We start from the raw sequence: 24,285 nt of genomic DNA on the forward strand, positions 1-24,285 counted from the left end.
AAAGTCGCATCTGCGCAGTATACTATGTATGGACAATGTGATGTGGATAGTTGTTACTTACTACAGTACATCTGGTCGCTGCTTGTTGACACTAATTTCCACACTAGTGCCAAAGAGGACTGGTCGTGTTGTCAAATTTCCTAGTTGGGCCAAACATTGCTGAGTCACCCGCCAAGAAGTGGCCCGAAGCGGCAGGGGCCTAGACTCCCGTTGCCGGATCCAGCAACACCCCACGGCGAAAATCGCGGTGTCCAAACAAACATCAAACAAACGCGCCTTTGCCCCTTCTTTCACCAACAACATATGTGGACGTCGACATCGACATCGACATCGACCACGACCGCGACCACGACGCTCGTTTCTTCTCTCGTCTTCTTCTTGTCGCCCCGTCTTCTTCAACGCCTCCTAATACTCCAGGAGTGCTTGACCTTGTATTTGTCTCTGTCGCACTGATTTTGTCTTCACACATTCGTTTGTTTCCTCCACTCGCCGACACCTGTCTGTAGGCTCAACTTCCAACTACATCCGCTGCGGATGGACTCCCCAATAGACTCCGTCTTTGAAGACGATGGGGATAGTTCTGATTTCGTCCCAGAGGCGCCGGTGCGTGTCCTCTTTTGACTTTTTAGTTGCTGGCCGATCTCCCCCAGTATCGATTCTGGCTAGCGTGTCTAACTCATTCGTTCCTATAGAAATCCAAAGCCAAGGTTCCCAAGAAAGCTGCTACCTCTACTAAACCGAAAGCACCTGCTAAAAAGACGACCAAAACCGCCGCTACACCGAAAGCCGCTGCCACCAAATCCACCGCCTCCAAGAAGAAGGCGAAAGTAGACACAGAAAATGAGATATCAGATGGTGATGATGACGGAGATCTCGATGTCGCATCCCTACTTTCAGCTACACCTCCAAATGCTGCTGCGAAGGCGAAAAAATCTGCGGGCTCCAAGAAGCCGCCTAACAAACCCCTAGAAAATGTTGAAAATGAATCGTTTGGAATGGATGGCGCTACGGTACCCAAGGAGAACAGTGAGAAGTACCAGAAAGTAAGCCGTTGATCGATACCTTTCCCATCAGCGGGGGAGTGATATTAACTGCGCAATCTACCTAGCTTACCCAATTAGAACATATCATCAAACGGCCAGACACATACATCGGCTCTATCGAACGGTCCACTAACCAGATGTGGGTTTACAATATGCAATCTGGATCAATGGAATTTCGAGAAGTCTCATACGTGCCTGGTCTCTACAAAATATTCGATGAGATTCTGGTCAATGCTGCCGATAATAAGCACAACGATAAAAACATGGACGAGATACGTGTCACTCTAGACAGGGAATCTGGCGAAATAAGTGTCTGGAACAATGGTCGCGGTATCCCCATTGAGATCCACGCGGTGCGCATGTTCTCCATTGCCTTAAGTCCACTACTCCTCTGCTAATAGATGTTTTTTTTTAGAAAGAAAAAGTCTACATCCCTGAACTGGTTTTCGGTCACCTTCTTAGCTCGTCCAACTACGATGACAACCAACAAAAGGTGACTGGTGGACGAAATGGTTATGGTGCCAAGCTCTGTAATATCTTCAGCACACAATTTACACTCGAAACAGCGGACTCTAAATTAAAAAAGAAATATAAGCAAACATGGACTGACAACATGTCCAAGATGGGAAAGCCAAAAATAACGGATTGCAAAGGCGATGACTACACCAAGGTTACTTTCATCCCAGACTTCAAGAAGTTCGGAATGGACGGGATCGATGACGACTTCGAGGCGTTGGTTAAGCGTCGAGTTTATGACTTGGCAGGAACTTGCAAGGTCAACGTGAAATTGAATGGATCGCGTATTCCTATCCGCAATTTCAAACAGTATATGCAAATGTATACTAACGCCATAAAAAAAGAACGTGGCGAGGAGGCCGCCAAAGACAAATCTGAGATCATCACTGACAACCCAGACCCGCGATGGGAAATCGGGTTCGCTGTGTCCGACGGCTCATTCCAGCAGGTGTCTTTTGTTAACTCTATTGCGACAACATCGGGTGGATCCCATGTCAATTCAGTTGCTGACCAGATTTGCAACAAACTTGTGGATGCGGTAAAAAAGAAGAACAAGACAGGCGCCACCCTCAAACCGGCCCAAATTCGGAATCACATATTTGTATTCGTAAACGCACAGATTGTCAATCCCGCGTTTACATCCCAAACAAAGGAGCAATTGACAACAAAACCGAGCCAGTTTGGAAGCAAGTGTGTGTTGTCAGATGAATTCCTCAAGAAGATCCTGAAAACCCAAGTGATGGAAAATATCTTGCATTTCGCTGAGAAGAAAGCGGATCAAATCTTGAAGAAGACGGACGGTAATCGACGATCACGTATGAACAACCCAAAACTAACTGATGCTAACAAGGCTGGAACGAAAGAGGGACACCACTGCACTCTCATCTTGACTGAAGGAGATTCTGCAAAGGGATTGGCTATGGCTGGTCGAGCTATTGTCGGCCCTGATCTTTTCGGTGTATTCCCTCTCCGCGGAAAGTTGCTCAATGTTCGGGACGCCTCGGTTGATCAGATATCTAAAAATGCGGAAATCCAGAACATCAAAAATTTCCTTGGCCTACAGCACAAGAAAGAGTATACGGATACCAAGGGCCTCCGCTACGGACATCTCATGATCATGACGGATCAGGATCACGATGGAAGCCATATCAAGGGCCTATTGATCAATTTCTTCCAAGTTGCATTCCCAAGTTTACTTAAAATACCGCAGTTCTTGATTGAATTTATCACACCAATCGTCAAAGTGTGGAAGGGTGATCCGAAAAATCCAACCATATCTAAAGTCTTTTTCACTATGCAAGAGTATAAGACATGGCAAGAGATTCACGGTCACGATAAACGGTGGGAAAAGAAATATTACAAGGGTTTAGGTACCAGTTCTACAGACGATGCCGAAATCTATTTCCGCGACTTGGATAAACATCTGAAGCAATTCCATGTCATGCAGGATCATGAGGCGGAGCTCATAGACCTCGCATTTTCCAAGAAAAAAGCCGACGAGCGAAAAGAGTGGCTCCGTCAGTTTAAACCTGGCACCTTCCTAGACCATACGACTGACGAGATCACTTATACTGATTTCATCAACAAGGAACTCATCCTTTTCAGTATGGCTGACAACATACGATCCATCCCTTCTGTCGTGGACGGTTTGAAGCCTGGCCAACGCAAAGTTCTCTATACCTGCTTCAAGCGCAATGTTAAAAAGGATGTGAAAGTAGCTGAACTTAGTGGTTACGTTCTTGGCATGACTGCGTATCAGCACGGAGAGCAGTCACTGCAGCAAACCATTATCGGCCTTGCTCAGAACTTTGTGGGATCCAACAATATCAACTGCCTGGAGCCTAGTGGAAACTTCGGTTCCCGTTTACAAGGTGGATCTGATGCTGCTAGCCCCCGTTATATCTACACCCGACTTTCGCCATTCGCGAGACGGATATTCCACGAGGCCGATGAACCTCTGTTGACATACAACGTCGACGATGGCCAGGTCATCGAACCTGAGATTTACTTCCCCGTTGTGCCTATGATTTTAATCAACGGCGCTGAGGGAATTGGAACAGGTTGGAGCACTTCCATTCCGAACTACAATCCTGAGGAAATAGTTGCGAATCTAAAACGTCTCATGGCTGGTGAACCGCTTGTCCCAATGGAACCTTGGTTTCGAGGTTTTACCGGTGAAGTCGTCTCGATGGGTGGCGAACGATACAAATTTAGTGGGAGAATTTCGCAAATTGGAGACAATGAAGTTGAAATTACCGAGCTACCCATTCGTTCCTGGACGCAGGACTTCAAAGACCGGCTCGAGGAAATTATCAAGGCGGAGAAAGTTCCATCGTTCATCAAAGACTACAAGGACTACAATACCCACACCAAAGTCCACTTTATAATTCAGTTGGACGAGAAGTACGCGAAAAAAGCAATCGCTGAAGGTCTAGAAGAGAAGTTCAAACTAACGAAGACCATCGCCACCTCGAATCTTGTTGCATTTGATTCTGAGGGTCGAATTACCAAGTACGAATCGGTTGAAGAAATACTTCGAGAATTCTTTTCTGTTAGACTTAAACTGTATGAGAAGCGGAAGCAGCATCAACTTTCCCAAATGCAGAAAGATTTAGAGAAAATGACCAACCAGGCTCGGTTTGTTCAAATGATTATCGATGGGAAGTTTGTCATTTCGAAAAAGCCCAAGGCACAGCTGGTACGGGAGTTGAAGGAGAAAGGGTTCAAACCTTTTGCTAAGGTTTCGGACGCCGCCGCAAAAGGCGAAAACGCACCCGTTGTGGAGGAGGATGAGGACGATGATGGTGAGGATACGCAGATTGCAGCTAATTCTTATGACTACTTGCTTGGGATGCCATTGTGGTCTTTGACCAAGGAAAGAGTGGAAAAGCTACGTCGTCAAATTGGGGATAAGGAAACCGAGATTGATACCCTTATCAAGCTATCCAAGGAAGATATATGGACTGCTGATCTTGACGATTTCCTCGCGGAGTGGAAATTCCAGCTCGAAGATGAAGAACGTCGGCAAACAAAGCGGACGAAAAGTGCCCGTCGCGTTTCTACGAAGCTCAAGACTGCCGCTACCAAGGGCGGTAAGAAGCGCAAGGCCGCCGATGACGACGATAGCGATTTCGGCCTGCCCAAACCGAAAAAATCTGGCAAATCAACAACCATAAATCGCGTGAAGCCGCAGGCGGGTCTTCTTGACTATCTTAACAGTGTGCCTTCGAAGCCTAAACCGAACAGTAACAAAAGTGTTGGTGGTGCGGATGGCGCGAGTGATTTGGACGATGAGGATGATTTCGAACCAGAAATTCTCCCAACTAGGAAGCCAAGAGCTGCTTCTTCTAAGCCGGCAAAGCCTATAGAACTTGACGGATTGAGCGATTTTGACGAGTTTGAGCCGGCAATCAAAGAAATTTCCCAAACGGCTTCACCGAATCTCGCTCAGCCGATGGATATGGATACGGGTGTGACTATTGATGGACAGAGCGAGTCCGATGCTATTCAACCTGTAGCTGGCCCTCCGAAGAAGGCAAAAACACAAGTCTCAAAGTCCGGCAAACCCGGGAAGCCAGGGAAGCCAGGGAAGCCAGCTGCCACGCATGGAAGTGATTTTGAAGAATCTAAGCCTACAACTTTCTCGGAAAAGAAAAATACAAAGGCGGCCCCTCCGCCTAAGAAGATTCCGTTGAATGATGATGCTTCAGATATAGAAATCACGTCGAGAAGGCCAGCCCGTCAAGCGAAAGTGAATCGGAAACCGATCACGTTCGACAATTCAAGCGGATCTGACAGCGACGATGGTGAAGACTTGCTTGGAGACGTCAGCCAGATGGTGAAAGGTATTGGCCATACTGCGGACCTATCATCCGAGTCTCGAGCTCTTTTTTCCGAACTCTCACGTCCAGGTACTAGTTCCGGGGTTAAACCAACGACAACGCCATCGTCAAAACACCCCAAAGCCACCAGTACTGACCTCTTCGATCCTGATGAAACGGACTACTCGAAACTGATTCCTCAGAATTCTCCAAGGAGGTCGCTTCTGGTGAAGCCTAAAGACACTAAATTCTCCAGTGATGAAGGACAGGGCCAAGAGAGCGATTCGGATGCGGTTTCCACTTCAAAGTCTGCAACACCTTCCAGAGCAAAACCCAGCGCTACGTCTCAGAAACCCGCTCCGAAAGCAACTAAGACAGCTGCTACCGCTAAAAAAGCTGTTACCAAACCCAAAGCTGCTGCTGCCGCCCCAGCAAGGAAAGGTGTTCTTTCGCCCGCTGCGAAAGCTTATGCTGCGAAGAAAGCTAAGTCGCAGAAATTAACTGATGCGCTGTCTGATGGCGATGACGACGATGACATCGACGCCATGGCCAATGACATCCTCGACTCACCCGTGCCAGCTGCAAAGGGAAAGGGAAAGGGAAAGGGAAAGGAGAGACATGATGATTTTGATGTGGATGATTCGGAAGACGAGGTGGTTGCTCCAGTACCAGCACGTGTGGCCGGGGGTCGTCCAACGCGTCGGGCAGCAGCAGTGGCGAAGAAGCCTACATATACGATTGATGATGATAGCGATGAAGAGGATGATTTTGATGTTGGTTCGAGTGAGGAGTTTTCTGATATTGATTAGGTGAGATGAACCACATGGCTAAGAAGCTATAGTCATCTCGTTTTCGTGTGGCTGCTGTAGAGCTGTAATTTCTACTCTGTAATTTCCAAGCCCCCTTTTATTATTATTGTATGTTTTGCATGTTTTCATCTTCTGTATACCTCCATTTTGTATTTATTTATTTTCAGGTGTTGTTTAGCTTCTTTTCGTGTCCTATTTCTAATGAAACAATACTTTTTCTCATCTGCTTGATATTTTGGCTATGTTGGCTACCACGAAGTATAACAGTGTATAAAGTCATAACCATGCTCGTTGCCATGGATGCTTTCTTGCATGTGTATTGGACTATTCCAACGGAACCCCACAAGTGATACTCTTTCCCTACATACATATATTGCAGATACAAATAATGCGGTGGAAGGTATACCTAGGTATTGTTCTCTACTTGTACTGTACATAAATAAACACAGCCAGAACTCCGTTGATAGAGAGTGTAAGGCAGCGGGTATGGGAAAGTTGGCGGTTTGGGGTTCCGACGAAGGCGGGCAGCTACATACATGCTTAGCGATAAGGAGCGGGAACCGCCATTTCTCCGTTGATAGTGATTTTGAGGAGGAGCAGGATTAAGTTGGTTGAAGGAACTGTGTAAATATTCTACAGGTTAATGTCATTCCCCAACCCTGATGGAGTTGGAGTAATCGAACTGGAATTCATTTGGTGTTGGTCGATATCACGCATCCATATGAAGATTTCCGCATTGGGTTAAAATGAAGAAATAGTTAAAGCTTCAGCGAAGTTTGTTTCTGCGCAACTTCACATTTAAGACCGTGGTCTGTTGTTAGTTCTATCAACAACAACTACACGCAGCTTTGAATTGTCTGCATAATTCTTTTATTCTTTCTTTTCTTTTCTTTTCTTTTTTTGTTGCTTGTCTAAAACATCAAAACTTAAAAATATCATATGGTGAAAACAACTGGAGCCAAAGGGCAGTCGGCTAATTTTTCTTGACCAGCCAAAACATCTCGGTCAAAACGTCTCGATTGAAAAGCAACTTGTATGGCTTACTTGGGTATTAAACAAGCCTCCATCTACTCTATGTAAGGCCAGGCCATAGGACAACAAGCCTCCGTTCTCCTGACAGCCTTGGCCGGTAATTCTCGCTGTTTTGCCTGCAGAAAGGAGAGGGAATATAGCGGTGTCATACCCGCTGGGACTAAGGTAGCCCATTCTCTTAAAAAAAAAAGAAAAAGAAAAAGAAAAGACCTTTTTTCGCCTAGGTTTCTTCTATCCTTAGCGGCTCTCTTACCACTTTTCGTCTTTTCGCAGCTGTCTCTTAGATGAGGAATCTGTGCCTGAAGAACTACACGGGTAGCTGCATCAAGCCATTCATGGATCGGGAGGAAATTCCTCTACCGCCTTTTGTACTGGCAGCCTTGGGTTTGATTATTACGGTTTCATCAGTGGCGAAATGAAAACCCCCGGTTAATCTAGGCTTCCTGGCCCATGATTCACTTGTATGGGCGATTGGGAGAGGTAGAGGTGGGAATGTGGAGGGCGCATCCTCAACGAAATCCTCTCTCTGCCTCAGTGGGTGGATTGTTTTTCTTGGACAGCTCGGAAAGGAAATAGTTTCCTGTCCACTACTAGGACATGGATTTTTTTTTTTTTTTTTTTTTTTTTAAATTAGATGGACCTCATTTTCCCATCTATTAACTTCCAGGTGGTTGTCGAGGGAGGAGGGGGGGGGAAACAGAGTTACGGGCTTAAGAGTATCAAACACCCCCCGAGTCTTCAGATGCGTTTCTGACCTTTTCTTCCTTCATTTGTTTTAACAACTCATGAGGTCAGCGCCATTGCACCTCATCTCCCCTGTCCCAATTACACGCCTCTCCTCAACATACGAAGTCCAAACAAATGACAGCTCTTCTGACTGGGTGCCTAGGGACGCTGGTTATTTATTCTCCGATACGCCGGCCAATCAGCTTGCTCTTTTGTCTCTGATCCTCCCATTTCCTGCACCTAACGAGTCTGACCAGCCAGCAGCTTCCCGTAACACGAGCTTTACCAAACAGTACATACCCGATTAACTTCTCAACCATTTACCTAGACATTCTTCTTTGCGTCTATCATCAGGCTTTAAATTAACTTTAGGGCTTGCTATGATACTGATTAAGCTCCTTCAGCCTTTCTTCTAGCGGTGGGAGCCGTGAATCGAGAAAGAGGGCAAAGCCAGGGTTCTATTTCCTGTGGCAATAAAAGGACGAATAAAAGTGGAATGAGAAAAAAAAAATGAAAAGAAGACACTGTGAGCGAGAGGAATGCTTGATAGGTAAAGAATAAAGAGAAGCGGGAATCTCAGTCCTAAGTTTCATGTCCTGCTATGCTATCATCCTACCTGCTTTTTATGTTTTACTTCTTCATCCCATATCACTATTGGCAATCAATACTGTTCTTTGTGAATTTCTGGTGAACGCTGGCTCGCCAAGTAGGGCACTCAACTGGCATGCTTGAGGAATGCCTAAGGGTACGATGCCCCATTGGAACAGCTGCCCGAACACCGCCCAAATTGCACTTGGGTGCGAAATACATACATATGTGGCGTCTCCTCACCCGCGGAGCGGGTGTTTGCATCATGTCAGTGAAACACATTTGCCTCGATGGGGTGCACTCCATTCCTGGTTAGATCGGATGCAATTTTCCTGACGAAACATACTAGGCACAGAGGGCTTAACTCTTTGATTAGGGTTGGGACTCTGTGTATCAGTCCTTCTCCTTTTTTGCCATCTCTCAGCCGTTATGGAGTACCGAAACGGTGTTGCAGGACTGTCACTGCCTCCCAGCAGCAGCTTTGGTTGGTCATACTAGAATTTATTTTGGTTTGAAGGACACAATTACAGGAATGCAGCAGTTTCCCAATGCTAAAGCTCTACATTTTCTGAGTGGACGATATCAAGATATCCCATGGCGGAAAGACAAGATGTTGAACTCTTTTCCGGGGGATACCTCTGAGACATCTGCCCTGTGTCTCCTGACTGTCAGTGATTTGTTTCTTGTTCACCGCTTGCCTAACCTACCTCGATACATAGGTAGGAAGCTAAGTGGCTACTAACAACCTACAAACAAACATACAAAGTAGACCTAGGAATGGCGCAGAATACCCTGCCCGCCAGTTCAGAGCCCAAAAGGGAGCCAGCCGACCATCATAGCCTTGCCCCCCGGAGCTATCGGAAGGTTCCTGACAAAGATATCGGACCGGAATCTGCTTGATGTAGACTAGGAGGGTCCTTATTACTCTCCTTGCTCCTTCGCCCATATGTCATAATGCCAAAAGCCGATAAACCTTCTTAGTCTTGTATGCATTGATCTGCGTTCTACCTTGGCTTTCTGAAGTAGATCTGTTTACCTTGTCCTTCTATATTTTTCTGCCCATGAGAAGTCCATTTGCTCATTTTTATCCATATCCCAACCGAGCTTTAAATTTCTCCCTTATCCTCGCTTGGTTTGGCTGTTTGTCAATGGTTTTCTCTTTTCTCTTCTAAATTACACAGTTCTCCCGTTACTGGCCCAAGCTCCTTTTCCATTACCCACTTTGCGCCTTCAGTCCGGGCAGCATTCTACACATCCGTTGGAATCAAGAAGAGAAACGGTATTTCATTCCAGGCGGCGAGCTCGCTCTTTCCCCTTTCCTTGATATAAACATGACGTCTATCGCTTCTCTCCTCAACCCGGAGCCTGAATCGAGAGAGAGATATCCCCAACAGCTCCCCACGCCGTCCCCCAGCCGCTTTGCAAGAGAGTACCGCCAGTCCCCCCCTCCAAGGCAGAAAAAACAGAAGATATCCAAAGATGCCGCCGTCTTCACTCGGGGTAGAACGCGAGGAGAGTTGAGGTATCCTCCTTGCGAGTATCAGAATCAAGAACTTGCTGAAGCGCATAGAGAATTTCAGATCCATCCTATGGGCCATATCACGGAGTACCCAAGGCATATTCCATACAATAGCGAGAAGAAGTCGTTTTTAGAGAAGACAGGGCGGGAGAGTTTCGAAGGTACGAATGCTGTCTTGTGAATTTTACGCCTAAACTGTATTTGTTTTAACTCTGGAGGTATACGTTGATCTGAAATGTTATTTATAGTGTTTCAGTATACGTTCAAGGTTCCTGGAGACGAGAAGACGTACACCGTTATGTGGGACTACAATATCGGCCTCGTTCGAACTACCTCTTTATTCCGATGTAACAACTATTCCAAAGTATGTTCCTTCTTCTTGAAGGAAATTTTTGCTCCTACATGACTATTGACCCATTTCTCAGACGGCCCCGGCGAAAATGCTAAACGCAAATCCTGGTCTCCGCGAAATCTGTCACAGCATTACAGGGGGTGCGCTAGCGGCTCAAGGTTAGGCTCTATTTAATACTATTAGAACTCCCAATTCTGATGATTACCAGGATATTGGATGCCATTCGAGGCCGCCAAGGCAGTTGCAGCTACTTTCTGTTGGAAGATTCGCTACGCATTGACACCTCTTTTCGGCATCGACTTTCTATCTATATGCATACCTCCGGACGACCCGCGGTTTGGCAGGTGGGTGATCGAACAGTCCATCGTGTGCGACGCTACAAATTCAGCTAGACATTACCGGCTCCTTGAAGGACTTTCAAGCAAAAGTACGAACCAGCGGCGGAGTCCTGATGAACCTTATCCACGCTTGAATTCTAACGCAGCTGGATGGAGTAGGAAGGAACTACGGCCTAAACCTTCTCCCTTAGTGGGAGTAAGTTTCGGGGCAAATGGGGATAGGGAATATACCGCTGACACTGACGCTGGTGGTGCATACTGCCTCTCACCGTCCAAAACACGGGAGAGCTTCTGCGCTCCGGCAAGTACACCACGTACGACGGGAACGGATCAGTGCCGGATACCTTCTCCTCGGGAAATACTCTCTTCCCTTAACAACCGGCGGAACAAGGCTACAACGCCAGAAGACATCCTGGATACGGACGTTGACATGGAGACGGAATCGGAATTGGGTGATTCCGCAGAAAGCACGCCCACGGAGCAGGGATTCCAAGGAGACTTGTATCGGGATACGGATAACGAGATCAATTGTGATAACGATGCCAACGATGACGTTGAGGTCGAAGTCACCCCTGATCGTGGGCGTGAAGGTGAACGCGAAGCTTCACTGCCTAAGATCACCTACAATAAGAGGCACGAAGTTGACCGCGCTAAACGGCGTAGCTCGCCTTTACCACTTACAAACGACGCAAGAGCTGCGTATATGCTTATGCGACTGCATATGCAGGATGTGGTGGGTGTGGATGAGAAGAAGAGGAGACGGGCTTCAGCGTAGAAATAAAATGGAACGACGACATTCTGGTGTGGCTTGCTGGTGTGTTTGTTTGCAGGGGGTGATGTGTTCTCCTTTGAAAACTTTGGCCGACTGTTGATTGTCTTATTGATCCATTCTGGCGTTTAGAGCAGATGATCGGACAGGGGAGTTGGCTATATCAACTGCGACATACATGTGCGCAGTAGCAGGCGGTGGTTGGTTTGTTTTTGATCCCCTTTCCCGCGCGCATCTTGGAAAACTGTCTCTTTTCACTGCTTCCGCAGAGGTATTGGTCAAGTTACGGGAGGGCATTATGTGTATTTGATTGTAGGGGTGTTGATTCAGCCAATTATTTTCTCGTTTTTCGTTGTCATTTTTCCTTTCATTGCTATTTTCCATTTCCCTTTCCCCACCTTACTCTCGTTTTCTATTTCCTATATCCAATTGTGCTATGACGTGATGCCTAGCGATGTGCATCCACTCGTTTATTTCTTACTTGATACTCGATTTATTTCCCAGTATTTAGACCATCATATGGGGATGGCCCCTATCAGAAAATGGAATCAATTACACCCACTCTCACCCTAGCATACCCTTAAGTAAATAAAAAGACATCACAACTCGTCTCAATCACTGTGTTGGAGGCCATGAAGTACGGTACAATAATTACATACAACTGACCACGCGGGCACAATATTGTCTTGTTAAGTGCATATTGGATGTGGGTTCGCAGGGAGGTGGGAACATGCAGTTGAGACATCTATGGATCCATACCTGCGGAGCTGTGAATCTGGTATAATTGTGGAGAACGGGGGGTGTGTCGAACATGCAATGCAAGTAAATATGCATCTGCTGCTGATGGCTTTACATGCATGCTAGATAATTCAGTGAACCATACATCATTCCAATGCAGCGAGAGTGTTTAGTCACTGGCAATGCATAGGTAGAATTAATGAAGTTGCAGGAAGCCAGTTAGGAAGCATGGCAGAGAGGCAGAGAGGCAGAGAACAGAGAATGATGAACGGGGAACTAAAAGTAGATGTGCAGGAGAGAAGATATTGATATGGCCATGAAACAATGATAATACAACAAGAACAAAATTTTTTTTATCAGTGATACATTAACATTCTCACTCTAGCACGGTACTTTAGACTCATTCATCATACGCATTCTCAAGCTCATAGGATACAATCAACATTCAGCTTGCTCAAGCATCACAACATCAATAGCAATCAAAAAGCAGTAAACCGGAATATATTAGAGAGAGACGGTGGCCGATTTCGAATTTGAAGCCTTAAAAGTCTCCCAGGCCAAGAATAGTAGAGCAAGATGTTAGCCATACTTATCAATTCACTCCTTCAAAATCAGATATCGCAATCTCGAGCTCATGCATAACACACGACAACTTCTCTTGATATGAAATAGAGACAAGAAATCCGTCATCCGTCATGCAAGGCCACTCCGCCAAGTTTGCAATCTTTGACCTCCTTTCCTTATTCTGAAAGAGTGAAACCATAGGCATTCAAGGGCTTGTTAAATCAGAATGAAAAAAAAGAAAGAAAGAAAGAAAGAAAAAACAACCATTCAACCACGCTTTCGAGACACTGAATTCTTCTTCTTCCACCGGTTTGGGTGTACACGGGTGTGAAATCGAAACAGCAGTTTATACGCCCTTGAATCGATGGAGAGAAGAAAAGCCGGAAAGGGCGGGCAGGAGAGGCGCAGCAATTCTGTCAGGTAACCCAGAACAAAAAAACACACATACTCACAAGCAAGCGGGAGCAAACAAACAAGCAAGATAGGTAGCAACAAACATGTCAGCTGCCCGTATAGTTAGAAAAGCTAGTTTGCCTGGAAGAATTAAATAGTGTTCTAGCAGCTTGACAATGGTACAGATCAAAGAAATTAAATGGAAAGGGGAAAGATAAAGAGAATAGAAACATGGGTAAGTTATCCAGTGCGAGCAAAACTTAGCCATGAAGGAGCTGGGATGATAAGGCAAGATACAGTGACTTTTGTAGGGAAATGAAGGGAATGAATGGATACAGGTGAAAAAAAGCTGCGTTGAAACAAAGATATATCAGTGGGAGTGCAAAAGAAGATATAATAAACAGGGGATAAAAAAATCATACAAGTAGTTTCCTCATGCCCCTCCCCTGCCCGGCTTTGCTTTCAACTCACATTTTGACCATGCCCAAACAAACAAGATTGCTTACTTTCAGGGCAAAAAGAAACGAAAGGAAACAAAATGAAGCAGAGAAATGACCAGATTCTCCTCCACATCATCCTGAACGGAGCGTATTAAAGTAATAATAATAATAAAAATCCTCGGAGATTTGTTGCTGACTGGTTGGCTGGAGGCGGGAAACAGGGAGCAGAAACAGAAGAATGAAGTTGTTCACAATTGGTGACCTTACCAGATCACCAAGAAAGAATAGGGTGGAAAGAGAAGAGAGGGGTTGTGGAACAAGTAGTGGTCATTCACAAATTATCCCAAACTGAGGGAAATAGTTTCGTTTGCTATGGACACAAAAGAAGAGAAAAGAAGAAAAAACAGGAGAAAAAGAGGTTGACGGGAAACAATAGAAATAATTTTTGAAAAAAAAAATGTATGAAAAAGCAGCTTCCTTTTAGTATCATGAACGTAACAACTCACTCGCGACAGTGAAAATTGAAAAAGAAAAATAAAATATTGTCGAGAGAAAACAGCAACCAGTCAATTTCTCATTTGATCTCCTTTCCGGTCTGACGCTTTAGTATTATTATTATTATTATTATTTAATGCCTTATTTCGAAGGCTATGCCATGATACGGCAATCAGCAAGGACGAAAAAGGCTCGATTCTCCGATATGTATTGTGAAATTTATGCCAGAAGCGGTTCGTCTAATTTCGGCTCCGCCCCGGATTCCGGTGTCGTTTCCTCGCCAAGCAGGATATCATCTTTCGGTGCTGCGGGAAAGTCTGTCTGTGTGATGGCGGGCTCAGTAGCGTCATGCTCAGCACTGGTGGCTTTCGCAACATGTTTAGCTATGGGGTCAACGGCGGGCTCTTTGGCGGATTTAAGCCCGGACTGGGCCTGTGAGGTTGCTGGGGTAACTTGTTCGACGGGAGGGAGAGAGCGGGCGGAGCCCATATATTCGTTAGCCTTTGCACGGTAGTCGCCCACGTACTGCTTGACGATGTGGGTGGCATGGGCTGTCTGCTGACCCGCCATCTCCTTCACTTGGGTGGCTTGGGAGTTGACGATTTGTTGGATCTGGTCGATCTGGGAATCAATGAGTTCTTTGTTGTTGACGTAGACTAGGGGTCCCAGGTATGCGGCAGAAAGGAGGATGAGGGACAGCCCCCAGACAGGGAGGAAGCGGACAAGCCAGTACGAGGTCAACGCGGCAGAGAATGCCTGATTGCAAAGGAATATATGGGTTAGATCGATTGGTATGTATTAGTAGTTGGGGCAGAAGGAGCTTACGGCAAGAGTATAGGTGAGATTCTCCGCAAAGAGGATGCGCTGGATCTCAATGAGAAAGAAGTCCATCAATTGTTCTAGATCTTCCAGGATGCTTTCTACTGTGTCTTTAGGAATTGTGTAGTATTTGCGAGGGCGGGAGGAGCTGGCTAGGCCGCGAGACAAGAGGACTTTTCCGGCGATTTCGAGGGCAATGGTGACTGGATATCAAAAATGTATAGGTCAGACGACAATCTGTGAAGTAACGGGATTGAAAACTCGGGTGGTTATCTCACATCCAAGAGCCAGATACGAAAACTTGAAGAGCCATCGTAACAAGGGGAGGTATCGGGCTGCAACAATAAGACTGACAATCGAGACGAACGAGAGCGCGGTAGTTCGAGGGCGCTCCCACTGGAATATGATATCAGCTGTTTTGAAACGGCTAGACTTGATTCTTTATGTTTTAAATGTGAACGTAACGAGGATTGGGGAAACTAACGCTTAACAAGCTGTAGATGTGGGAATGATAGTCTGCGGGAAGCTCGGAATTAGCACGGACATGGGCGGTGGACTAATAATATAGAACTTGTAAAACGGCATGCAATTGCACTTTGCACATACGAGTCAAAGGTTGCCCGGTAGCAGTGGTATCAGTGGTCCCATTGGTTTTACCCTTCGCGCTTCCTATGTGGTGGAATAAATCTATATATAATCATAGATAGATTAGTATGGCTCCATCTAACTTCCTCCCAATCTGTCCAGAGGCTCCTATTGTCCGCACCTTTGTCAGAATACATTTTTTCCGTATTGAAGAGCATCGATCTCGGTCCCTACGAAGAGTTTGTGAGGACGGCTTGTTCTGGTATCCCGGCAAGGTGGAACTGGAGCGAGAGGGGATTGACTAGGCAATGCAAAACACCACAATGTCAATATTCATGTCTTGTTGCTTGCAGCAGAGCACACCAAGGGGGGGAGAATAAGCAAAATAGACATACCTTACTATAATGTGCATGAAGCGGTTCTGCTGGCTGGGGCATCAGATGTAGGGTATGTAGGGCGCAGGGATTTACCTAAATGAGGGCCTCTGCCCGACTGTGTAGATTCCTTCGCCATGGGGACGAGCCGGAAATGTGTGCGATGTAGATGGAGGATGAGCAACAAGCAGCTGAAGTGTGTGGATGAAACAGCAGACGGACACTAGAGGCTATGGGGAAGAGGAAGGAGAAGAAGAAGACGAAGAGATAACAACTGGAGATAGACGTATGGCGTGTGTATGGAGTTGTATGGAGTTGGGTGTGTGTGGTGGAAGGAGGAAGAAATAAATGCCCGATGTCAGATGTCAGTTTCAGGTTTTTGGGAGAAAAAAAGTCGGGAGCCTTGAGCTTCGCTTGGACCTCGCGACGACACAATAAATAAATTAAACCGGGTGCTTCCAGAGACAAAACTGACATGTAGTAGTGATTATTATAAGTGAAAACCAGCCAGACAAACTGTCTCTACACCCATTCCCTATCTCTTCCGCCCCTTTCCTCGTGCCGCCCGACTATCACGCGGTGTTTTTGTATCAGGGGTTGGCAGCACACGACACTCTGGCATGTGAGAGCTGACATTGAACTCGTCATGATATACCAAAAACAATAAATAATTAATTAAAATAAAATAAAAAATGAAAATAGAATAAAACAAACACTATATTATCATTAACCTCTCTTCAATCAGGAATCTGTATAGCTGTTACTCAAACTCCAGTTTACCCGACCAACCTTCAATGTATATATATATATGTATATATATATGTATCTATGTAAGGGCGAAAACCGAGACGGAGAAAAACGGGGACATCAGCTTACACAAAAATCAAAAATCGAGTTGCGCCTCTATCATCACCCTCAAATATCAACGGAAGAAAAATAAAATTAAAAAGCTCAAATTAACTAGTAACTACGAGGCAGATCCAGCACATTCTCACTGACATAGTTCATAATCATCTCCTGATCAAATCATCAGTTCTTCGGTCCCCACATCCAAAGCAGAGTTACCATGATGATTGTCAGGAAAGGAGGGAAAGATACTCTACTCACCCGACTAACAGGCGCAATCCGCGGCACAAAGCATTCCCTCAGATACCGCTCTACGTTATACTCCTGCGCATATCCCATCCCACCATGTGTAAGCACCTGAAAAGAAATTCATTAGCAACCATGGAAGAAAAGGAAAACAATAAAAATCTACCCAACTTACCGCTCTCTCACACGCCGTAAACGCCGCCTCCGCCGCCAGGTACTTGGCCGAGTTACACGCAACCCCAACTGCCTTCTGCGTAATAGACTTATCAGTCTTGCTGGCATCATATAGATTCGTGGCATGGTATGTGGCTAGCTTTGCTGCTTCAAGATTCATGTAAGCGTCTGCGAGCGGGTGGGCGATGGCCTGGTTCTGGCCGATGGGCCGGCCGAAGACGATGCGCTCCTTGGCGTACTTGGCCGCCTTTTCGAGGGCGACGTAGCCTAATCCCAGTGCTTCGCCGGCAAGGAGGCAGCGTTCGGCGTTCATGCCGTGGAGGACCTAGGGGGTTGGTTAGCTAATATAATGACGGACGACACTGACCTATCTTTTGCTCGTTATTCCTTATTGAATATGCGGGGGGAGAGGCTTACGATTTTAAAACCGTCGCCCTCGCGACCAATGAGGGAATCCGCAGGGATACGGTAATTGTCGAAGAAGACCTCGTTCGCGTCAACGGCTCGGCCGCCCATCTTCTTAATCTTGCGCAGCTCCAAGCCCGGCGCATCCTTGTCGAAGTCGATGAAGAAGAGCGACAGGCCCTCAGATGGTTTCTTCACTTCCTCGAGTGGTGTGGTGCGAGCGAGCAGGACCATTCGCCTGGCGACTTGGGCAGAGGATATCCAACTTGAGAGGAACAGTTAGTTTCCTTTTCTGCCGAGTGTGTTTGGGGGGAGATATTTTTGTAACTGGAACAACCGGTTAGTAATTTACATTTTTTGTCCAGATACCCTATACGAATCGCCGTCCCTAATCGCCTCTGTGCGGAGTTTCAACGTCTCGAGCCCCGTGTTTGGTTCCGTGCTGGTTTTGTAATATTTTTTTTCGTCAAGACCACAATCCGAGATGCCACAGTATCAGGCTCGGACTTGTCCGACTTACACTCCAAAACAAACTCTGTAATCCCCAGCGATTAACCTAGGCAACATCTGCTGCCTTTGCTCTTCCGTCGCGAATTTGGTAACGGGCTAGATTATGTGCGGATATTGCTTAGCATTACCAGCTGGGTCACATATCGGCATATGGCATGAATACCTGAGTAGCGTAAACATTGGCGTGAATCGACTGCGCACCAGCAAGGCCGGCACCGCTCCTATTTGTACCTGGTTAGCGTTCTTATTTCGAAACAGGTCAAAATGAATCGCAGGAGAACGCACTGCGCAATCGTCTGTAACATCATCGTCGCTTCTGATATTCCCAGGCCAGCTCCTCCCAGCTCCTCGGGAAGAGCGATTCCTATCCAGCCATCTTTAGCCAACGCCGCGTGCAGTTCATGGGGGTATCGGCCCGATTCATCGTGCTCCGCCCAGTATTCCTACGAAATATTTGGTCAATCCAATTCCTCCCCGTCCATGTGTTCGAAATCTAAATGCCCGGTAATCCATGATACGCAAGAAAGAGAAAAACTACGCACGTCAGGAAAGTTCGAGCAAATCTTCTCTATGGCATCTCGGACCATCAGCTGGTTTTGCGAAAAGCAACTAAGATCCATTATTTTACTGGACGGGGAGGCGGAGAAAGATCGCGACTGTAGCCATTGTTGGTCCGCGGCGATTCTTGGCATGCGGGCTTGGCGACTGGCGGAGCTCAGGAGGGAGCGGCGGAGGAGGCGCGGGATCATCGTGATTGATGGGCTCAAGATCGATTCTCGTTTGTCAGAAGGATCATAGAGATGTGGATATTCATCAAATAATTCAACAAAGTTCCAGTGGGTCGGACAATTGGTGTCTACAGGGGTTTGTTGTTCACCTCTATTCCTGACGTTGAGTGTTCAGTATGTAATCCTTCAACGGAATGTGAATGTAGATAAGTAGATAACATGAAATAAAAATTCAATATCGAGAAACGTCGCGATTCAGCTCATTTAAATAGAGACAACTCTTTGAAACTCAAGACATTGAGTTCGGGAAGGTTCCGAGATCCCTTCCGGGTAGCAGCTTTGACGGCGGTGGTTGCTGGAGTGGGGCCGAGCAGCTGGTGGAAGAGTTGCTGACCCCAAGTCTGCTAATTTCAAGCCACTCTGAGGTAGCAACAGCACCTGGAGGCCGCGCCTCGAGAGGTCATCTTGAGTATCTCGACACAGATTGTCAATACGTTTGGGATAGAAAACCCAAGGTCTGGTCAGGACTTGAACCCGTCGGGCTTGGTCATGTGATGTCGCGGCTGCCAAGGCGAGCTAGCTAGTTAGTCATCCATGGCTTGTTTGGGCGGCTTTCCCTGTTTGGCGGCGACTTCGACGGTGAGCGATTCATCTCCAACCATCAACACACAACAATACCACACACCATTACCCCAATGTGTCCTCAATGTCACTGCAGCTAGTGCTAGACTGCGAGATATTGGCAAGAGGCTAACTCACCTAACTGAGGCCTATTTCCATCTCCTTATTTGTTACGTCGACGCGTCGCCTCGCGTTGTGTTTACTTCACAACCATGGCCTCTGCAAGCACAACGAAGGCGCAGAGGGCCGTGGGCTCGACCGCCTGGATCGCGGCTGAGAGGGAGAATATCCAGTTACTGATAAACCAGGAGATGGAAGAAATCGACTATCCTGTGCAGAATGAGATGGATTGGCTGAATGAGCATATGGCTGAAATCTTCAGTAGGAACCAATTGTACGACCAACCACCTAATCCCCCTTTCATCTGTCTTGATTTATAGCGAGCACACAAGGGAATGGGGTAGCGTGGTACTAATGCATACAATAGTAATGTAACTGAGATCTTCAAGACGCCGGGAAAGTTAAGAGGGAAGACTCCAAGAACTGCCAGGAAACATAAGACCCCACGAGAGGCTCGGGTTGTAAGTGCATTGCAATATTATTCTGTGGCCTGGTTCTTCGTCATGAGTGGTTGATTGCTTCATAGTAATGCGCGACTGTTGACACTTTCTAGCCCTTGGGCGACATATTCTCGGCACAACAGAATGTGCGAAACAGCCCTGCGCCGCCTAATCGATTCCACCAGGATATCGCCAAATTGGCTCCGAAGTCGTCCCCAAAAGAGCAACCAAAATACTCGTCCCCAGTTCAATATCACCAAACGAAACAACCAATTTATAATACTGACTCTGGATACCATGGCATGCCCGATGAGGATGATGAAATGGATCTTGTATACTCGGAACCGCACAATGACCCGGAGCCGGGATCAAAATCGGTCCCAGAACCGGAACGACAAGCAGGATCGGAGCAGGCGTCAGAAGAAGAGCCAGAGCCACATTCACAGTCAAATCCAAACCTTGAAGCGCAGCAGGTACTCGAGCCGGAATCAGAGCCCGAATCACAACATCAGCGTGGGCCCGAACCTGTTGAAACAGATACCCAACCACTTGAAGACTCGACCATTGTTATTCCTCGCGATCGCAATGACCTCAGCCCGTCTGTTGATCGACGCACAACCGATGCTTCGTTCCACTCCGCAAGAGAAGTAGCCCCAAGTAAGGAGAGCACGGTGGAACCCATGGATATTGACGATTACAAATCCACCCCCATTGCTGCCCCTAAACAGGCCTCCAGTGTGCATAATGAGTCACCTCAAGAACCGGTTCATCTCCCTGGAAGTTTTGACACCACACCGTTTGAAAAAGTTAGTACGGCTGAAGTAGAAACTCATGAACATGATGCCACTTTCGATCATCATTTTGACGACATTGGATCGCCTTCGGATGGCTCAACTCCTGACCGCCCTCCCATCCGTAAAAGTAGCTTGAGCTTTGCCTCTCTACCAGCTCGGGAGCCAATAACAACAAAACGAAGCATGGGGGGCCATAGGATGTCGAGAACCAGTCATATTGACCCTTCCAAATCAATCCAGGGAGGTTATTATGGACGACAAACTGGAGGCGCAAGAATAACCCAAATTTTACCGGAAGGGCACGCCGAACAAGAAAATGTTGAGGAAAATACGAAGTCTGCTGAAGATCGCGCTCCTGCTCTACATGAGGACTCAGAGCTTACAACGAAGGGTGCAAATATTTATAATAAATCATCTACGCAGCTGCTCCACGAGAAAATCAATATGCTTGGTAAATCTCAGCCATCGAGGAGTACCAAATCAATCCCAGCGCCAGCACCCAATACTGCTTCCCACATTCAATATCCCGAGTTGTTGTCGCAAGTCGAACCTGTTGTCGATAAACCAAGGAGACCATCCCTAGTTACGACACAAACTTACGATAGCCGAACAGCGCCAACTAGGTCGCCGCAACAGTTCCAACCTTCCCACTTTATGAGAGATGCGACCCCTGAAGCCCCCCCACACCTTAGCCGGGCTGCAGCTCAAGAAGTTAGTATGTCTAGGATTATGCACAGCCGATCGCCAGAGAAGCGTTCCCCTGCGGCCAAGCCGTTTGGTGCCACTGGTGCTTTTCATTCGAAGTCGGCGTCAACCTCGATAATTACAAGCCCCAGGGCGAATACTGTACGTCATCAGAGAACCACATCTAATCGTGAAACTGTTACGCCAGTTTCCTCCCCAAAAAGGGATGATGGCCCTCTGAGTGCCTCCAAATCTAGACTACAGTCGATCATGAAAACTGCCAAAGGGCTATTTACCAGTACGGGCAGTGTATCTGCAGCGGCAAAAATGGAGGCTTTGACTTCATCACCTACACGTTCCCATACGGGCCTCTACCCAAATCTTCAAGAAATGTTCTCCCAAGAACCTCAACCTCCTGCAACTCAGAGCCCTTCGTTACAGGAAGGACGACGAACTAGGAGTTCGACAGAGAGGGAGGAAAAACGAAAAGAGAAAGAGCGCCAGGAGGCACAACGAATGGAGGAACAATTGCGAAAAACTCGAGAACAAGAAACGCAAGGGCCAGCCATGATAAATTCCGCACTAGAGCGACGTCTACCACCCAAATCAATGGGAATACCGGCTGCCCCAGAATCACTTGCAACGAGATCTAGTCCCAGAAGACCACCAACGCAACAATCTGTACGTGAACCGGAACAAAGCCGGGAAGCGGAGAACAAATTTACTGTTCCTGCGAAGCAACATCCTCAACCCAAGCAAAATGAGAACCGTCGTCCTGTAAGACCTACGAGGGAAATCCAGAAGCCAAAGCCTCAGCCGGTGTCTATCCGCGTTGGAACTCTTTCACAACGCATCCCGTTGTCCAGTTCCTCACTTTCGTCCAGTGTCCAAGAACCGGCGCCGAACCCGACTCCAGCAGCAAAACCTCCCGCACCAGCCGTGAATAAAAAGGGAAGCAAGTTGTCAATGCAGACGAATACATCTACTAGTAGTTTCAAGAGCGCCACCTCTACCACGAGTTTGAAATCGAAGGCCGCACAGGCGGCGGAGAAAAAGAAAGAGGTAAATAACTTATACATTTTTAATTAACGGCCAATTCTAATTGAAATTTTCAGGAGCAACGTGAGGCCCAACGGAAGCTGGAACAGCGTCGAGAAGCAGAACGGAAGCGCGTAGCTCATCAGGAAGAAGCGCGCCGACAAGAGCAGGCCAGTCGTGCTGAGGCTGAACGACGAGAACGGGAGCGATCGGTAACGGACGACCCCAAGAAACTTGCCCATAAGCAAGCGATAGAAAAGAGACGGTTGGAGAATGCACGGAAATTAGAACAACAGCGCAGCCAACAGCCAACGCCTATTAATGACCTGGTGAGCTTTATAATCCCTGTTCTTTTCCTAAATTACTTAATTCCTAACCTGTAGGGAGTTCCAGGGTTCAATTCTTCACCAAGAGAAGATTGCTTTGCAAGGATCTCAGCGCAATGACCTACCATCCACCAGACCTTCGAGGCTGAATAGTACACAAGAACAAGCTCGTACTGTCAATTACCCACCGCCAAACCCCGCCAAACCCCCAAAGAGAGCTCTCGAGGATGAAAGTTCAGGTCGTCCGGTTACCGGGAAAGTAGGAGCAGCTATTCACCAGGTGGACGGCAAACGTCGGAAGACGGATGACGAAATTGCTTCCGCTGAGCCACCCGTTCGATCAACGATGGCACCTCCAATCCGCCAGTCCAACGTTCGCAAGGTATGTCATATGTATCCCCAAATGTTGAAATGCTCTAACATCAGACAGGAGCTTCCCAAACAGCAAACGTACAATCACGGGTATTCGACAATGCAGCCCCCGCCAGTCCCCCACCAAGCCGGCCCATCGATTTTCAAGAACCCTCCAGCGCCACGCCATTTCCAGCCTGTACCTCCCATGCAATCGCAGCAACATCGGAACGGTCACCCGTTGGAGATGTCAAAATTTGCCAACGGTAAAATCCCGTTCGCCGACAACGCCAACCCGCCCCATCCCTCCACTCATAAAACCCCTGCGCAAGGCTCGCAGAAAGTTCTCAAATCCTCCCCTGCCTACCCGAATGGTGATAGCATCAAGCTCCCCGAAATCCTCACAGACAGCGAGGATGAGGACTCGGATACCGAACCCTACAACGTTCCCGATTGGGCCAAGCCTGAAAACCTCAATAACATCCTCATTAGCCAGGAAGGCAAGGATGGGGAGCAAGTATTCGGCCCCTCCGCTCCGTTGCACATGGAGGAGATATTTAAGGATAACAAGGATCGATTTAAGCGTTTCCGCGATCGGACTAGTAGTGCCAATTGGGCTGGGCCGGACGGATTGACGCAGGATGAAATCAAGTGGGACTTAGCGGAGAGGGAGCGGTTGAAGAGGAATGGCGGATGGACGTTTGGCCCTTAGCAACGGGCAGCGATGCAAAAATCAAATGAAAAGTGGAAAAATTCAAACATATCTCTAGATTCATAAGTAGTTGTAGGAATGATATAAGTTACTCAGTAGAGAACTTTGGAAACAATAGATTCAGATATTTCACTCATTTCATTGAAACTTTAGTACTTGAAGCTCAGTGATCAAACTTAGTATCATTTTATATCATACATTTCAACTCTTGAAAGAGTTTAGAGAGAGTGATGCTTTTAGTTTTGATGATGAATTTTCTTCTGACATCTTAATTGCTTCAAATTAGATCTCCCAGACATTCTGCTAGTCGTATAACTGCAGTGGTTATATGATTCACATTCACTTCTTTTATATACAGAATGCTCAAAG

General features: G+C 46.9%; 6 protein-coding genes across 6 annotated transcripts; 4 read left to right on the forward strand and 2 right to left on the reverse strand.

The window, feature by feature from the left end:
- Positions 1–534: 534 nt before the first annotated feature.
- Positions 535–6,189, forward strand: HCBG_08005 (DNA topoisomerase II; the record flags this gene model as incomplete). Its single annotated transcript, XM_045435054.1, has 3 exons — positions 535–603; positions 693–1,043; positions 1,459–6,189. The coding sequence occupies 3 exons, from the start codon at positions 535–537 to the stop codon at positions 6,187–6,189; spliced, it is 5,151 nt and encodes a 1,716-aa protein (XP_045284360.1).
- Positions 6,190–8,964: 2,775 nt separating this feature from the next.
- Positions 8,965–9,435, forward strand: HCBG_08006 (uncharacterized protein; the record flags this gene model as incomplete). Its single annotated transcript, XM_045435055.1, has 3 exons — positions 8,965–9,019; positions 9,066–9,254; positions 9,305–9,435. The coding sequence occupies 3 exons, from the start codon at positions 8,965–8,967 to the stop codon at positions 9,433–9,435; spliced, it is 375 nt and encodes a 124-aa protein (XP_045284361.1).
- Positions 9,436–9,866: 431 nt separating this feature from the next.
- On the forward strand, positions 9,867–11,519 carry HCBG_08007 (uncharacterized protein; the record flags this gene model as incomplete). Its single annotated transcript, XM_045435056.1, has 4 exons — positions 9,867–10,215; positions 10,303–10,418; positions 10,480–10,564; positions 10,615–11,519. The coding sequence occupies 4 exons, from the start codon at positions 9,867–9,869 to the stop codon at positions 11,517–11,519; spliced, it is 1,455 nt and encodes a 484-aa protein (XP_045284362.1).
- A 2,843-nt stretch (positions 11,520–14,362) lies between these two features.
- Positions 14,363–15,984, reverse strand: HCBG_08008 (uncharacterized protein; the record flags this gene model as incomplete). Its single annotated transcript, XM_045435057.1, has 7 exons — positions 14,363–14,899; positions 14,969–15,165; positions 15,241–15,358; positions 15,447–15,478; positions 15,569–15,649; positions 15,691–15,715; positions 15,943–15,984. 7 exons carry the CDS (start codon positions 15,982–15,984, stop codon positions 14,363–14,365), a joined length of 1,032 nt encoding a protein of 343 aa, XP_045284363.1.
- Positions 15,985–16,842: 858 nt separating this feature from the next.
- HCBG_08009 (acyl-CoA dehydrogenase) lies at positions 16,843–18,851 on the reverse strand (the record flags this gene model as incomplete). Its single annotated transcript, XM_045435058.1, has 9 exons — positions 16,843–16,938; positions 17,029–17,124; positions 17,189–17,512; positions 17,605–17,857; positions 17,945–18,034; positions 18,113–18,198; positions 18,266–18,323; positions 18,388–18,545; positions 18,645–18,851. The coding sequence occupies 9 exons, from the start codon at positions 18,849–18,851 to the stop codon at positions 16,882–16,884; spliced, it is 1,329 nt and encodes a 442-aa protein (XP_045284364.1).
- Positions 18,852–19,663: 812 nt separating this feature from the next.
- On the forward strand, positions 19,664–23,916 carry HCBG_08010 (inner centromere protein; the record flags this gene model as incomplete). The annotated part of the gene is made up of 6 exons (XM_045435059.1): positions 19,664–19,845; positions 19,939–20,032; positions 20,125–22,551; positions 22,605–22,856; positions 22,921–23,235; positions 23,299–23,916. The coding sequence occupies 6 exons, from the start codon at positions 19,664–19,666 to the stop codon at positions 23,914–23,916; spliced, it is 3,888 nt and encodes a 1,295-aa protein (XP_045284365.1).
- Positions 23,917–24,285: the final 369 nt, after the last annotated feature.

The sequence above is a fragment of the Histoplasma capsulatum genome (assembly GCF_000150115.1).
Source record: "Histoplasma capsulatum G186AR genomic scaffold supercont2.13, whole genome shotgun sequence".
Classification (NCBI taxonomy): Eukaryota; Fungi; Ascomycota; class Eurotiomycetes; order Onygenales; family Ajellomycetaceae; genus Histoplasma; species Histoplasma capsulatum.